The sequence below is a fragment of the Mytilus edulis genome, chromosome 2 (genome assembly GCF_963676685.1).
Source record: "Mytilus edulis chromosome 2, xbMytEdul2.2, whole genome shotgun sequence".
Taxonomy (NCBI): Eukaryota; Metazoa; Mollusca; class Bivalvia; order Mytilida; family Mytilidae; genus Mytilus; species Mytilus edulis.
In genome coordinates, this window is record NC_092345.1 from 50554733 (window position 1) to 50570997 (window position 16265).

The window sequence follows — 16265 nt, forward strand, 5'->3', positions numbered from 1 at the left end:
AAATAGTTGACACAGCATAGGTTTCTGACACAGAATGAATGTGTTCTAATGAACTTAAAATTTTTGTTTCTCTTAGAGCAATTCACTATGCTGTTGAATATTAATCCTCTCAAAAAAATGTTTGAAGAAATTTTCTTTTTTATTTATGAAATTTCAAATGAGAAAAATTGAACCCAATTTTTTTAATCACATCCCCCTTTCCCTTATTCCAAAACTAATCTCAATTAAAATTTCTAATGGAGTTTGCAACAATAACTACTCATTTAAATACATCATAAAATATTAAGATGTAAAAAAACTGCTTGTTATCACTGAATGGTAAAGATTATTTTAATTTATCAGTTGGTAGTAAAAAGTGAATATACATTGTATATTGTATATAACAAAGATTTAAGTTGATTCTGGACAAAGAAAGATAACTCCAATTAAAAAAAAATCTTGCTATTGCACAATATTTTGCAATTAGATATTTCTTGCTTACTATTCTGGACAAAGAAAGATAACTCTAATTAAAAAAAAATTTGCTATTTCACAATATTGTGCAATTAGATATTTCTTGCCATTGCGCAATACTGTGCAATAGAAAAGACTTGCTATTACACAATACTTAATATAATAATTTTAGATCCTGATTTGGACCAACTTGAAAACTGGGCCCATAATAAAAAATCTAAGTACATTTTTGGATTCAGCATATCAAAGAACTTCAAGATTTCAATTTTTGTTAAAATCAGACTAAGTTTAATTTTGGACCCTTTGGACTTTAGTGTAGACCAATTTGAAAACAGGACCAAAAATGAAGAATCTACATACACAGTTAGATTTGGAATATCAAAGAACCCCATTTATTCAATTTTTGATGAAATCAAACAAAGTTTAATTTTGGACCCCGATTTGGACCAACTTGAAAACTGGGCCAATAATCAAGAATCTAAGTACATTTTTAGATTCAGCATATCAAAGAACCTAACTGATTCATTTTTTGTCAAAATCAAACTAAGTTTAATTTTGGACCCTTTGGACCTTAATGTAGACCAATTTGAAAACGGGACCAAAAGTTAAGAATCTACATACACAGTCATGACAGTTAGATTCAGCATATCAAAGAACCCCAATTATTCAATTTTGATGAAATCAAACAAAAGTTTAATTTTGGACCCTTTGGGCCCCTTAATATGTTGGGACCAAAACTCCCAAAATCAAACCCAACCTTTCTTTTATGGTCATAAACCTTGTGTTTAAATTTCATAGATTTCTATTTACTTATACTAACGTTATGGTGCGAAAACCAAGAAAAATGCTTATTTGGGTCCCTTTTTGGCCCCTAATTCCTAAACTGTTGGGACCTAAACTCCCAAAATCAATACCAACCTTCCTTTTGTAGTCATTAACATTGTGTTTAAATTTCATTGATTTCTATTTACTTAAACTAATGTTATTGTGCGAAAACCAAGAATAATGCTTATTTGGGCCCTTTTTTGGCCCCTAATTCCTAAACTGTTGAGACCAAAACTCCCAAAATCAATCCCAACCGTTCTTTTGTGGTCATAAACCTTGTGTCAAAATTTCATAGATTTCTATTAACTTAAACTAAAGTTATAGTGCGAAAACCAAGAAAATGCTTATTTGGGCCCTTTTTGGCCCCTAATTCCTAAAATGTTGGGACCAAAACTCCCAAAATCAATACCAACCTTCCTTTTGTGGTCATAAACCTTGTGTTAAAATTTCATAGATTTCCATTCACTTTTACTAAAGTTAGAGTGCGAAAACTAAAAGTATTCGGACGCCGGACGACGACGACGACCACGACGACGACGACGACGACGACGACGACGCAGACGCCAACGTGATAGCAATATACGACGAAAATTTTTTCAAAATTTGCGGTCGTATAAAAACTAGAAACATAAGACACAAAATGAGAAATTTTGTTTAGAAATTACATATAATGCAATATATCAATATAGCCCAACAAGCTGTACATTAAAAATCTGACTTAACAATAAAAACAAGCAACAATTTTACAGTTTGAATTGACATTAACTGCTTGGTCCAGGTTGTTCATTTTGTCCTGAAAAGAAAATGTATTTTTATTATTAACAGACATTTTTATGAATAACCAATAATATACAATAGAAAACAAAATAAGATTGCAGATTCCCAAACAATTACCTGCATGCATAATGAGGTGAAATTAAACTATTTCATTGGTTGCAATGAATTACATTGATTTCCCAGTTAAATAAAAACCAATAATTTCACATGTGAAATAAACGTGGTTATTTCACTCTCTGACGTCATACATCAATAGGCGTTGTCAAGACGTCTATAACGGCGGATCAAAACAAATTGTGAATGAGTAGAAAAAAGATATATTACTTACATGTTTAACATTAATTTCTTTAAAAAAGCCATTTGACAATGTAATAAAAAGAATAACTAATTAAATTTAAAGAATTCAAATATCAAAAAATATTCAACTCCTGACTGAACAACACTGATAATTAACTCATGCGCTACACGCATTTGTGAATTAATGTTTTGTTCGGTCACTCTTAAAATATTTTTCTCTATTTGAATTCTTCGATTAGTTATTCTATAATTATTCACATCATATTTTTATACGCTTGTCAAATTCACAAGCTTATTAAATGCATGCACAGTCTTTGACCATGATTCAAGAGATTACATTTTTAAATTGATTTTATAAACAGCAACATTCAAAATAAGTTAATAAAAATCTTCAAATTTGATCTTATCAAATAATTTCAAACTAATGACTCTATGCATTAAATATAAATGTATCATAAATCTGCATAAAATGTAAAAAAGGAATATAAAATCTACAAAATATTGTCCTTATACAGGAGCCAGTGAAATTTTCAAGATCTTTGAAAACAAAACAAAATATTTGAGTAAATTTAACCTTGCTAACCCAAAAATCAGTTTAAATACCTGTGCTAACCCAAAAATCAGTTTAAATACCTGCCAAAGGGCTGAAAATCACAGTATTTACAACAAGGTCCAAGACCTTCCTAGCGCAAGAAAAATCTTTCCTGTTTAGTTGTGCTTACCAGTTTGTACAATTTTTCCCATCATATGTATTTATCATATGTTTGCAATATAAGTTTTCAGTCTGATAACATAATTCTTTTATGGGGAGAATGGAAATAGATAAAATTGAGAAAGGAAATGGGGAATGTGTCAAAAAAGACAACAACCGAATCAAAGAGCACAAAACAGCCCAAGGCCACCAATGAGTCTTCAACAAAGCAAGAATTGCTGAGAAATGTATGTTTATATTTCATGGCTTTAATGTATATAATATATGCATTAAAGCCATAAAATGAAAGGTTAATTTACAAGTACTTGTTTTAAATCGGCCATGAACAAGAAAAATAAAAGTTAAAGACCTCTGACCTTTTCTTTTTTAATTTATTATTCAATATAATTACAATTCACTACACTAGGACAGAGTAGAAAAAGAGAAAGGGAACATGATGAGCCTCCTTGGACAAAATAACATCACTGTACAAAAAGAAATTGTCAATTATTCAAATCTTTGTGGGTTTTTAAGTCACTTATTGTAAGGATTTAATAAAAAAAAAAAAACTAACTTAACATTCAAAAGGTGAAAATTGTATGTACAATAATAAAATTAATACCTCACAGTGGACCTCTGTGTCATTTGGGATCAAAATTGATACTGCACAGTGGACTTCGATATAGATGTCACGTGAGAGATAAATTAATACCTCACAGTTGTATTCTGATATTGAAGAGATATGTTTACTTACATGTATGTAGAGTTAGATATACAGTCTGTGCCAAGTGGGAGTAAAATCAGAAATAAAAGAATGACTGGCTGGGAACAGAGGTTACTTTTAAATTTTATTTAGCCTAACTAGTAATATGTTTACCTGATCCATGATTGTGGTCATGATCATGATCATGTTTGAAGCATTTGTCTTTATGTCCACGACAATTACATGTAAAATCATCGTCATCTTCATCTGATGACTCTCCAAACATTTTTGGTTTCTCATAGACGCAACAACCTGAATTAAAATAAAAGTTTGGAAGAGAAAATATATAAAAGAGGAACAGTCTAGTAAATTGAACAAAACACATATCTTGGCTGTAATCATCAGGTAAATATACCATAACCAGATGCTCCGCAGGGCGTAGCTTTATACGACCGCAGAGGTTGAACCCTGAACGGTTGGGGCAAGTATGGACACAACATTCAAGCTGGATTCAGCTCTAAATGTGGATTGTGATTAAATAGTTGACACAGCATAGGTTTCTGACACAGAATGAATGTGTTCTAATGAACTTAAAATTTTTGTTTTCTCTTAGAGCAATTCACTATGCTGTTGAATATTAATCCTCTCAAAACAAGAATGTGTCCTCAGTACACGAATGCCCCACTCGCACTATCATTTTCCATGTTCAGTGGACCGTGAAATTGGGGTAAAAACTCTAATTTGGCATTAAAATTAGAAAGATCATATCATAGGGGACATGTGTACTAAGTTTGAAGTCGATTGGACTTAAACTTCATCAAAAACTACCTTGACCAAAAACTTTAACCTGAAGCGGGACAGACGGACGGACGCACAGACCAGAAAACATAATGCCCCTCTACTATCGTAGGTGGGGCATAAAAATGTTTGAAGAAATTTTCTTTTTTATTTATGAAATTTCAAATGAGAAAAATTGAACCCAATTTTTTTAATCACATCCCCCTTTCCCTTATTCCAAAACTAATCTCAATTAAAATTTCTAATGGAGTTTGCAACAATAACTACTCATTTAAATACATCATAAAATATTAAGATGTAAAAAAAACTGCTTGTTATCACTGAATGTTATTTATTATAATTTATCAGTTGGTAGTAAAAAGTGAATATACATTGTATATTGTATATAACAAAGATTTAAGTTGATTCTGGACAAAGAAAGATAACTCCAATTAAAAAAAAATCTTGCTATTGCACAATATTTTGCAATTAGATATTTCTTGCTTACTATTCTGGACAAAGAAAGATAACTCTAATTAAAAAAAAATTTGCTATTTCACAATATTGTGCAATTAGATATTTCTTGCTATTGCGCAATACTGTGCAATTGAAAAGACTTGCTATTGCACAACACTTAATATAATAATTTTAGATCCTGATTTGGACCAACTTGAAAACTGGGCCCATAATAAAAAAATCTAAGTACATTTTTGGATTCAGCATATCAAAGAACCCCAAGATTTCAATTTTTGTTGAAATCAGACTAAGTTTAATTTTGGACCCTTTGGACTTTAGTGTAGACCAATTTGAAAACAGGACCAAAAATGAAGAATCTACATACACAGTTAGATTTGGTATATCAAAGAACCCCATTTAGATGAAATCAAACAAAGTTTAATTTTGGACCCCGATTTGGACCAACTTGAAAACTGGGCCAATAATCAAGAATCTGAGTACATTTTTAGATTCAGCATATCAAAGAACCTAACTGATTCATTTTTTGTCAAAATCAAACTAAGTTTAATTTTGGACCCTTTGGACCTTAATGTAGACCAATTTGAAAACGGGACCAAAAGTTAAGAATCTACATACACAGTCATGACAGTTAGATTCGGCATATCAAAGAACCCCAATTATTCAATTTTGATGAAATCAAACAAAGTTTAATTTTGGACCCTTTGGGCCCCTTATTCTGTTGGGACCAAAACTCCCAAAATCAATACCAACCTTCCTTTTATGGTCATAAACCTTGTGTTTAAATTTCATAGATTTCTATTAACTTATACTAACGTTATGGTGCGAAAACCAAGAAAAATGCTTATTTGGGTCCCTTTTTGGCCCCTAATTCCTAAACTGTTGGGACCTAAACTCCCAAAATCAATACCAACCTTCCTTTTGTAGTCATTAACATTGTGTTTAAATTTCATTGATTTCTATTTACTTAAACTAAAGTTATTGTGCGAAAACCAAGAATAATGCTTATTTGGGCCCTTTTTTGGCCCCTAATTCCTAAACTGTTGAAACCTAAACTCCCAAAATCAATCCCAACCGTTCTTTTGTGGTCATAAACCTTGTGTCAAAATTTCATAGATTTCTATTAACTTAAACTAAAGTTATAGTGTGAAAACCAAGAAAATGCTTATTTGGGCCCTTTTTGGCCCCTAATTCCTAAAATGTTGGGACCAAAACTCCCAAAATCAATACCAACCTTCCTTTTGTGGTCATAAACCTTGTGTTAAAATTTCATAGATTTCCATTCACTTTTACTAAAGTTAGAGTGCGAAAACTAAAGTATTCGGACGCCGGACGACGACGACGACGCCGACGCCAACGTGATAGCAATATACGACGAAAAATTTTTCAAATTTTGCGGTCGTATAAAAAGTAAACTACTGGTAAGAACACATACAAAATTTTTAATTTAAAATACAAATACTAGGTGATATCCAACTTAAACTTAACTAAAAGCAATTCTCAAATTTGACTCATTTGATATTCTTGTACTTGAATTAAATTATTATTATTTGGCATTGTATAGTAATTGATTGTTATTATCATTCATCTAAATTGTTATCGTTGATTAAATTATGAAAACCTTTTAGCTACATGTACATGTATGCCTATGAGAACACTATGTCTAGTAATAGACTGACCCCCTGTCCCTTGGTTCCAGCACATATAAGTCAGCTACATATTATCTAACAGTGCACTGGACTGGACCTTGGTGACACATCCATTTAATTTTAACTTTGGTGGATAGTTGTCTCATTGGTTTTCATACCACATCTCCTAATTTTTATAATCAAATAATTGTTCTTCTTTCATTTGACCTACATTCCATAGACACGATTATAAACATGATAAAACAAACTTACTGAGAATAAAGCTCCTTTTTCATATGAGACATTGAAACAAACCTGACTCACTTGCAATTGACTTACAGTGCAGTGTTTCTGAAGTTCCGTTGTTTTCCTTAAAGTTGATGTGTTTCCTTTGGTTTTTTTATTCATAACCTGGATTTGTTTTTGCGATTTATTACTATTGAGCAGCGGTATACTAAGTACTGTTGACTTTAATTAATTTACATTTTACAGATACATGTATTATATTACAAAGACAACTTTCTCAACTAAACATTGCTAAATGCTCTACTATTAATTGACTTACATTTGGACTTTTTCTTATTCAGATGTTCATTATCTACAGTTTCTGTACTCCACTTGACTTTCTTATCATTTTTAGGCTTTCTTAGCTTCAGGTGTAGTCTTGGACTGGGCTGATTCTGTAATCAATGATAATGAAATTTTATTTGATATATCTGTATTGTCATGATCAGCTGGTCATGATCATGGTTATCTACAAATATACATATTAAGGTGGTACCCAACACTTTAACTAAAATTAATTTGGCTCGTTTAATTTTCTTGAAATTTTGACAAAGTATTTACTTTGACCTTTTAACAAAAATATAAAAACTTTAAAAAATTTGAACCAACCGTTTTATCAGAAAAAATACACTGGTTATATAGCAGTTTGACAAACAGTTATTTTGATCATTGAGAAGCTCAATATTCCCTTAACAACACAACGTAATTAAAACGTTTAGCTGATTTTACAGAGTTATCTCCCTGTAGTGTTAGGTACCACCTTAAGTATGTGAGATTGACAATTCTTTTCCTTCATAATTATTTGGGTGAAAAAATTACCAAATTACATGTATAAATGTAAATCTACAAAGAAATTTCAGTTGATTGATAGTTGTTGGCTTTATATCAAGTGACAAATAGTCCATGCATAATCAAGATGTATAGACATGATAGACATGATAGAAATAATAGAAGAAATTTTGAATATCTTCAAATTTTACAGATAATTTTCTCCAGACAAAAGAAATTTAATACTATTGCTTGATCATGTTGATCGATAACTATTCCATATTCTCAAAACTACATATACATATACATATATGTATACAGTCTGACAGTAATGCTACAAATTCACAACTCCCAGTTTTTGTCAACACATGAGGTTGTTACAAATGTATCTATCAAATTATGAATAATTATCAGCCATGTAGGCATGTCAAAATAGTATCAAACCCGATGATAAACAACCAGCCAGTAGTGAGTTACTCACTGTATTATAATTTCATTTTAACCTGTATTTAAAAAAGATAAATAAAACGCTGTCTGAGAATAGGCCTTCTTCACCTACCCGCTGTCATTAATCATTCATACTTTATACAAATTCAATTTATTATTATCCTGATTCAAATCCATATGCCACCAAATCCTTTAAAAATTAAAAAAAAGAAGATGTGCTGTGATTGCCAATGAGTCACCTCTCCACAAGATATTTTGTTTTATGACGTCAAAATTTTACGGGAACCTGTGTGATATCCAGTAATGGTGGACAAATAGTGATATGGTGTATTACAGTTCAAAAATTATACGGCCTTCAATACACATATTATAGTCCCTGGCCGAATGGACAGTGGCCGAACTGGTAGTGAGGCCGAAACGACATGTGGACGAACTGGTAGTGACTGGTGTAGCAAAAACAGTTCGAAAGCTCTGGCTCTACCTGTTTTCTTAGACCAAGGATTTGTATAGTGAATCCTTGCTTCGACTTAGATCAACAAATCTTTATAACGTCTCCTCAGATTGAAAGACAAGTCATAGTTTCATTTACCTCTGGAGTTTCAGTTGTTAAAACAACAGAAGGACTGGGTGCTTGGGCTGACGCCTCAGCCATTTACACAGGGCCTCGTCCTTCTTTAACCGAACCTTCCGATGTTTGTTGATTTTTTACCGATGACGAGTTATGGTTCTTAGTCATTTGGTGTAATCAAATTATGCATACGAAACCCGATCTTATAGCTAATGTTTAAACAAGCTTATCCTCAAACATAATAATTGATTAATGAATAAAATAATAAAGCCTAAATGTATTGAAATGAAGAATTTATTTTTTTTAGTTTCTGTTCTATGATTGCGGTAAATTTAATCACGGAAATTAATCACTGTCGATACGACATTTATCCTGGATTTTTAACGAATCAACTTCCTGTTTTGCTGTCAACCCCTTTTTTTCTTCATCACCTGACAAACAAAATGATACACAGCCTTTTTATCATCAACAACAGCGGGTATTTTTTTCTCAGATAGCAAAACGAAACCTATTTTCTTATTGTATTCATAAACAGAATTCAGAACAGACAGTTTGTCAAAGTTCATCAGAGTACCAACATGCCAATAATTAAATTTTGTCTTTGATATATATAATTTTATAGTCAGTATCACAGGCACTCGTCTCAGAATATTTTTTCTCTCCTATATACCTTTATATAACACAAGATACTTAACTCGCGATTTAGAAAAATGTCAGCAGGTGGCGAAATTCTGTTAAATGCTGATTTCTCGGCTGTCAACCCAATTTAAACTTGGTAGTCGTACATCTAAATTGATTAATCTTCACAATGGTGTATAACACATCTACTTTTGTTGTCGGAATCATCTGTAGCAATCCTACCCAAGTATGTCAATCATAATTATTTCGTCTCCGGATGATGGATTGGAAATAAACACGTCACATCTCTTTATGTATCTCGGTTTCCGTAATCATTGGTCAATTTTATGGGAAAGTCTAAATGATTCTCAGGGTTATCTGTCAGATCTTATTTCATTTTATACGTTACGTCAAGAGAGAGTCTGAATGACATTGACATCATGGGAAAATTTGTGTCTAAGAAAGGAAACTCATAACTTATTAGACTTGGAGACATACCACAAATAAAACTTGTTAGATTTTTTTCCATGGTATCTTATAAAATTTTACTATCTGGGTGATAAGTTCTTTTCAGACAAAAACTAACAGTTTTTCTGAAAAAAATTTTATGATTTAATAATCATTAACTGCGAGTTCTGTGTTTCCAATTTGGCATCGGTAGACGAAATAATTATGATTAACATACTTGGGTAGGATTCCTATGGATGATTCTGACATGTTATACACCATTGTGCAGATAAATCATTTTGATTTACGACATAACAAGTTTTAGTGGGGTTGACAGCCAAGAAATCGACACATAACATAATTTTGCCACTTTCTTATATTTTTGTAAATCGTGAGTGAAGTACCTTGTGTTATATAAAGGTACAAATGTATATAAGAAAGAAAAAAAATTCTAAGACAAGTGCCTGTGGTCAGTATGATAATAAGTACACTATTTAAACCTTTAAAGTTGCAATTGTTCACATTTCAAAACAAACTAATGGTTATAAAGAGTGCTGAACAGTCCCAAGCTGAGCACAAGCTTATACAAATGAGAAGATGTGGTTTGATTGCAAATGAAAAAACTCTCCACAAGAGATAAAAATGACATAGAAGTTAACTATACAATTAAGGTCACGGTACGGCCGTCAACAATGAGCAAAACCCATACCGCATAGTCAAATATAAAAGGCCTTGAAATGCTGACTGTAACATTTTCATTCTTCTGCTTCATACATGTACCTGGGAACAGTATATCAAATATATATGTTTCTGTTCATACTTATCTTTATTAAACAAAAAATTCACATATATCACATATAATGAAAAAATTACCTTATTCTGTTACACCGTTCCGTAATTTATACAGTTCGTTTGATTATATTCTTAATCTATTTATGTGTTCCAGTCTAGGAGGATTATTCATCTTTAACCTCATAAGAACATTAAAACATCGTATCATCGCTACCTTTCCCCTGCTCACACGGATCTCAAACCGAACATTGCAAGGTCATACCAGTTCTGGAGAACTTTTCAAAGGACAAACGTCATCTAGGACACAATTCGTGGCTAACCACAGAGTGAGTTAACTTTACAACATTGTTTTTGAAGCCTTCAAATTACTCTTATACATATTTGAACATTCTCTCCGTGAAACACTGAAAATTTAACTGCTCTTGAAAGTACAACATTTTCTCGGATTCAACGGACTGTGCTATCTATTACCTTTGACATTTCGTTTTAATAACATTAATTGAACACATTGTAAAATTGTATTTTATTTGTTTTTCAGCTTTTTACCATTTGTTAGATTGACTCTTGATTAAAGTATCAGCACCTGATAGTCTTTTCTGCTTGAGCCCAATCGTCGGTTATACTTAATGGTCAGGCCATTACAGTAAAAAGTCTACAACTTGCCTGTTGTGTCTCACAGATAACGCCACTCCACGTTAGTTATACAGCTACATAACAACCTACCTGTTGAGCCCTGCATGTACGCGTCATCCCTTGACGTACAGTAAATTGACAACAACTTGTCTACACATCTCCTGAACAGGAAATACAACGGAGCATCGTTCGTAGCTGTTACCTTGACACTACGCAACACAGCTTGTGCGTACTCGGCAGCAACCCAACAACGTTGAGTCAACATGGATCCAAGTCATGTGGAACAACAAGAAGAGATACATGCCCCAGAGGGAAATGTCCCAGATCTAGAACTCTTACAAAATCCGTCTAATACCACACATTTAGATGAAAATCCCGAGACTAGGCGAGTACGGGATCTCACCGAAAAAGGTAAAGGAGCCTACACAGAAAAACGTAACAAGTTCTGTGAGGAATTAGAGGTCCTTTGGTCAGATATAACGACCCAGTTATTGGAAATCACCACACCTTCCAATGAACTTCAGCAAGTCTTAACAGCCCAGGACAATCTTGTAAAAGCCTGTACAAATTATCGTAGGCTCACAGACGAATATCTGGACTTTCTAAAAAGGACCAGAACGTTGGACAGTCAAAAAGACATAGACGCATGTAACCTTACATTGGATCTCCGTCTGTCCAAAGTGGAACTGGCCATGGACTCTTTACACGAGCATCGCCTCGCCCTAACAAAGGCCAAATCAACTAAAACAAAGACCTCAAGGGGTAAGAAAACCTCGCATAGCGGTAGCTCTAACGTGTCAGACATGTCAAGTTTGGCACGGAGAAAGCGTGCCAAGGCAGAGGCTGCAAAGTCTAAGATAGCATTCGTCGAAAAACATGCCCTTATCCTACAACAGGAAGCAATGTTAGAGGAACAAGCCTTGTTCAGACAAATTGAAATGGAACAGGAAGCAGCACAGAAAAAGGCTGAAATGGAACAGGAAGCCACACGTAAAAAGGCAGAAATGGAGCAAGAAGTCGCTCAACGTAAAGTTCAACTAGAACAGGAGGCCGCACAGAGAACAGTGCAATTAGAACAAGAGGCTATGCGTAGGAAGGCTCAAATGCAACAAGAAGCCGTACGGGTAAGCCGTGAAAAAGCCGAGCTGAAAGCCAAATTTAACCTTCTTGAAGCACAGAGAGAAGCTGCAGCCGCAGAAGCCGAGGCTCGTATCCTGGAATACGATGACAGCCAAGCGTTTAGCGATCTCCCTGACGAAAAGGAAGACCTGCTCCAGCGTGTGCAAGATTTCGTCAATAAACTTCCTGTATCAACTGCTGTAAAGGAAGTAACAGGACCTCAAAAGAAAAAACAAATTCCTGTTAAAATTGAGCTGAGTCATGAAGCACCAGCGTTCGTGCCATCTGTGGCACTGAACTTGCCATCACAAACACCTAAGGTCTTGCCTACACGTGCTAAGTCACCAGATGTTAATGCATTCCCAGATCTGGGAACAATAACTAACATAGGAAAACAGGGCGTTTCAGAAAAGATCCCTGTCTTACACCAAAATCAAGGCGTCATAGAAGAGATCCCTGTTTCACACCCAAAACAAGGCGTAATAGAAGAGAACCCTGTAGCATACCAGCAACAAATCAATCCCACGTCGGAGATAACTAGATTTCTTTTACGCAAAGACCTATTATTCTCCAGGCTAACAAATTTTAATGACCAGGCAGGATTCTTCCATACATGGAAATCTAGCTTCAAAAACGTCATAGACGAATTACAAGTTTCTGACTCGGAACAAATAGACCTACTGATAAAGTGGCTAGGGCCAGAGTCTGGTAAACATGCCATGAGTATTAGGGCATCAAATGCCAACAACCCTACTAGAGGCTTACAGAGGTTATGGCAAAGACTGGATGAGCGATATGGTGCTCCAGAAATGTTGGAAGCCTCTATCACGAGTAAACTCGTCAATTTTCCTACCTTGACGAACAAAGATAACGCACGTCTTTATGACTTGTCTGATATTCTATCAGAAATCGAATATCACAAGGAAAATCCCAAGCTGGGATGTTTGCTTGCTTATTTCGATTCTTCGTCCGGTATAAATCCTATTGTGGAAAAACTACCATACGGACTCCAAGAAAAGTGGATAACAAGGGCTTCAAGATACAAGTCCAAATATGAAGTTGCCTTTCCGCCATTCACAGAATTCTCTGCCTTCATCAGGGAAATGAGCAAAATTAAGAACGATCCTGGGTTCATCTTTGGATCAAAAGTAACACCAAATACAAAAGACTCTACGTCAAGGTTCACACCTCAGACGTACTCTAAAGTCAACGTCCATAAGACGGCTGTTGAACAGCAAACTGAAGACAGCAGTCAACAACAAAATCTGTGTATCCTACATAAGACAAAGCATACCTTGAATGAATGCCGAGCATTCCGAGCCAAACCAATCGAGGAACGCAAGGAACTGTTAAGACAAAACAATGTGTGCTACAAGTGTTGTGAGTCAACCACACACAGAAGTCGGGACTGCAACGCAAGTATCAGTTGTAACGAGTGTGGAAGTGAACGACATACCACAGCACTTCACATCACTAGACCACAACAATCTGAAAGTTCCCAGTTTAGCTCACCCAGACAAGCCTACGGCGGGGAGCAGACAGAGTCAGCTGAAACAAAGTTAACCTCTGTAAGTTCGATCTGCACAGAGATCTACAAAGATCATAAGAGCGAGAAATCTTATGCCAAGATATTACCTGTGGACGTGTACCACAAGGACAAGACAAACAAAATTATCAGGATGTACGCCATTATTGACGACCAAAGCAACCGGTCTCTTGCCTCGCCTGAATTCTTCAGTCTGTTTAACGTTCGGGAGAAACCTGAAAACTACTCTCTTACGACATGCTCCGGCAGAGTAGCTACTTCCGGGAAAAGAGGAAAAGATTTCGTCATAAAATCTGTACATAGTGACGTACGATTTGATCTGCCTACATTAATTGAATGTAATAATATTCCCAATCATCGAGACGAAATTCCTACTCCTGAAGTTGCAATGCAGCATCCTCATCTGAAAGAACTCAGAGGAAGCATTCCACCAATAGAGGAACGTTGTCAAATTCTTCTCCTTATTGGAAGGGACCTTATAGAGGCACACCACGTCCTTGAACAACGCCTAGGACCATCCCGAACTCCATTTGCCCAAAAGTTGAGACTTGGTTGGGTCATAATTGGAAATACATACATTGACAAGCAAACTTCTCCTATTCAAGTCCACACAAAGATAACTAACGTTTCAATCACGGAATCAGAACAACGTCTTGCCTCAAGACCGGAAATAGCCGTCAAGGACAAGAATCCTATTGTTGTTCAGTATAACGACACAAACTTTCATTTGAATGCCAAGGTCGCTAAATCGCATTCAATGCAATCCCTTGAATGTACAGGACCTAGTACCAAGCCTGTTAAACGCACAAATTCATCTAAAGGGACATCACTCGCGTCACTAAAAGCAAAATCTGTGACTTCTATAGAAAAATCTATAGATAAAGAAAGTTTCAATCCGAAATCAACAGAACCTAAAGTTCATGGAGAGGAAATCAATAGCATTCACAAACCTATTCCGAAAGAAGGACCTCTTGCCAATCTCAATCTGCCATTGTATGAGCAACGTCTACTACGAGGAGGATGCAGTATTGTCAAATCTGACTTGAATATAAGTGAAAAGGAACCAGTAGTCTTATCTGGACATCGTCACAGAGTAACACCTTTTCTTGGACATTACTACGACAAAATCAAACATAGAGGACGCCACTCTACAGATAGAGCAACTAGATCTGCAGGATTGGACGTTATGACGAAACGCCTAATTTCGTCTGATACTCACAAAGATGTGTCATATCGCCAAATCGGAAGACAACCAACTACTAACTCTTGTTATACTTCGATCTATCTTCGATCGTCATCGCCGTCTAACTACGTTGGAGAAAACAGTTCCCATTATCGATACAGCAGTAATAGAACATTCTACAATGTCGTCCGAGACACCCTTCTTCTAAAGGACAAAAAACTGTGCCTTCCCAGTTTCACGTGGAACGTACTTATTAGGAACCTTTATAGTGAAAAATCGTTGAGATCTGATATTTCTCACACGAAATAGTGGACATTTCACCTGTATATATTCAATTTATATTGGGATTAATTCATTTGTGTAAATCTTGTATACATATTCGAAAAACTTATGGAAAAGTGATATCAGATAGACATCAGACGGGGAGTATTCTGTTACACCGTTCCGTAATTTATACAGTTCGTTTGATTATATTCTTAATCTATTTATGTGTTCCAGTCTAGGAGGATTATTCATCTTTAACCTCATAAGAACATTAAAACATCGTATCATCGCTACCTTTCCCCTGCTCACACGGATCTCAAACCGAACATTGCAAGGTCATACCAGTTCTGGAGAACTTTTCAAAGGACAAACGTCATCTAGGACACAATTCGTGGCTAACCACAGAGTGAGTTAACTTTACAACATTGTTTTTGAAGCCTTCAAATTACTCTTATACATATTTGAACATTCTCTCCGTGAAACACTGAAAATTTAACTGCTCTTGAAAGTACAACATTTTCTCGGATTCAACGGACTGTGCTATCTATTACCTTTGACATTTCGTTTTAATAACATTAATTGAACACATTGTAAAATTGTATTTTATTTGTTTTTCAGCTTTTTACCATTTGTTAGATTGACTCTTGATTAAAGTATCAGCACCTGATAGTCTTTTCTGCTTGAGCCCAATCGTCGGTTATACTTAATGGTCAGGCCATTACATACCTACAGTGTTTTTTTTTATCAAAACATTGACAGAACATTAAAAAAAAGGAAATAATGGACCCAAATGACCAATGCCAGACTGGTGTGGGTGTTTAACTGAAACTACATAAGGTCAAACTGTTTCATGACCGAAATGATGTGAAATCAAGTACTTTCAATGTATATGCGAGTTGCACTGGTGTGTTCAAATTCAACTTGGTAATTTGGGTACTCCTGACATGCCTGATGAAAATAATGAATAATT

General features: G+C 34.8%; 3 protein-coding genes across 3 annotated transcripts in view; 2 read left to right on the forward strand and 1 right to left on the reverse strand.

The window, feature by feature from the left end:
- Nucleotides 1-1907: 1907 nt before the first annotated feature.
- LOC139510221 (E3 ubiquitin-protein ligase PPP1R11-like) lies at nt 1908-8872 on the reverse strand. The gene is made up of 4 exons (XM_071296694.1): nt 8715-8872; nt 7191-7305; nt 3921-4058; nt 1908-2071 (listed from the first exon to the last, which is right to left on the reverse strand). Exons 1-4 carry the CDS (start codon nt 8775-8777, stop codon nt 2040-2042), a joined length of 348 nt encoding a protein of 115 aa, XP_071152795.1. The 5' UTR covers nt 8778-8872; the 3' UTR covers nt 1908-2039.
- Nucleotides 8873-9041: 169 nt separating this feature from the next.
- The window catches only part of LOC139510215 (AP-3 complex subunit mu-2-like), a 29633-nt gene continuing 22409 nt past the window's right edge, over nt 9042-16265 (forward strand). Inside the window, exon 1 of the mRNA XM_071296687.1 lies at nt 9042-9171. Coding sequence (XP_071152788.1) covers nt 9137-9171 — 35 coding nt within the window. The 5' untranslated portion in view covers nt 9042-9136. The remainder of the gene's footprint in view (nt 9172-16265) is intronic.
- On the forward strand, nt 10778-15962 carry LOC139510205 (uncharacterized). Its single transcript, XM_071296665.1, has 2 exons — nt 10778-10876; nt 11089-15962. The coding sequence occupies exon 2, from the start codon at nt 11447-11449 to the stop codon at nt 15338-15340; it is 3894 nt and encodes a 1297-aa protein (XP_071152766.1). The 5' UTR covers nt 10778-10876; nt 11089-11446; the 3' UTR covers nt 15341-15962.

What these genes read in the sequence shown, in the direction of transcription:
- LOC139510221 (XM_071296694.1), bottom strand. Translation starts at nt 8,777, where the DNA reads ATGGCTGAGGCGTCAGCCCAAGCACCCAGTCCTTCTGTTGTTTTAACA. An exon ending in TAACAACTGAAACTCCAGAG is followed by an intron (nt 7,306 to 8,714) that starts GTAAATGAAACT and finishes CATTGATTACAG; the next exon opens with AATCAGCCCAGTCCAAGACT. An exon ending in TGACCACAATCATGGATCAG is followed by an intron (nt 2,072 to 3,920) that starts GTAAACATATTA and finishes TTTTCTTTTCAG; the next exon opens with GACAAAATGAACAACCTGGA.
- LOC139510205 (XM_071296665.1), top strand. Translation starts at nt 11,447, where the DNA reads ATGGATCCAAGTCATGTGGAACAACAAGAAGAGATACATGCCCCAGAG.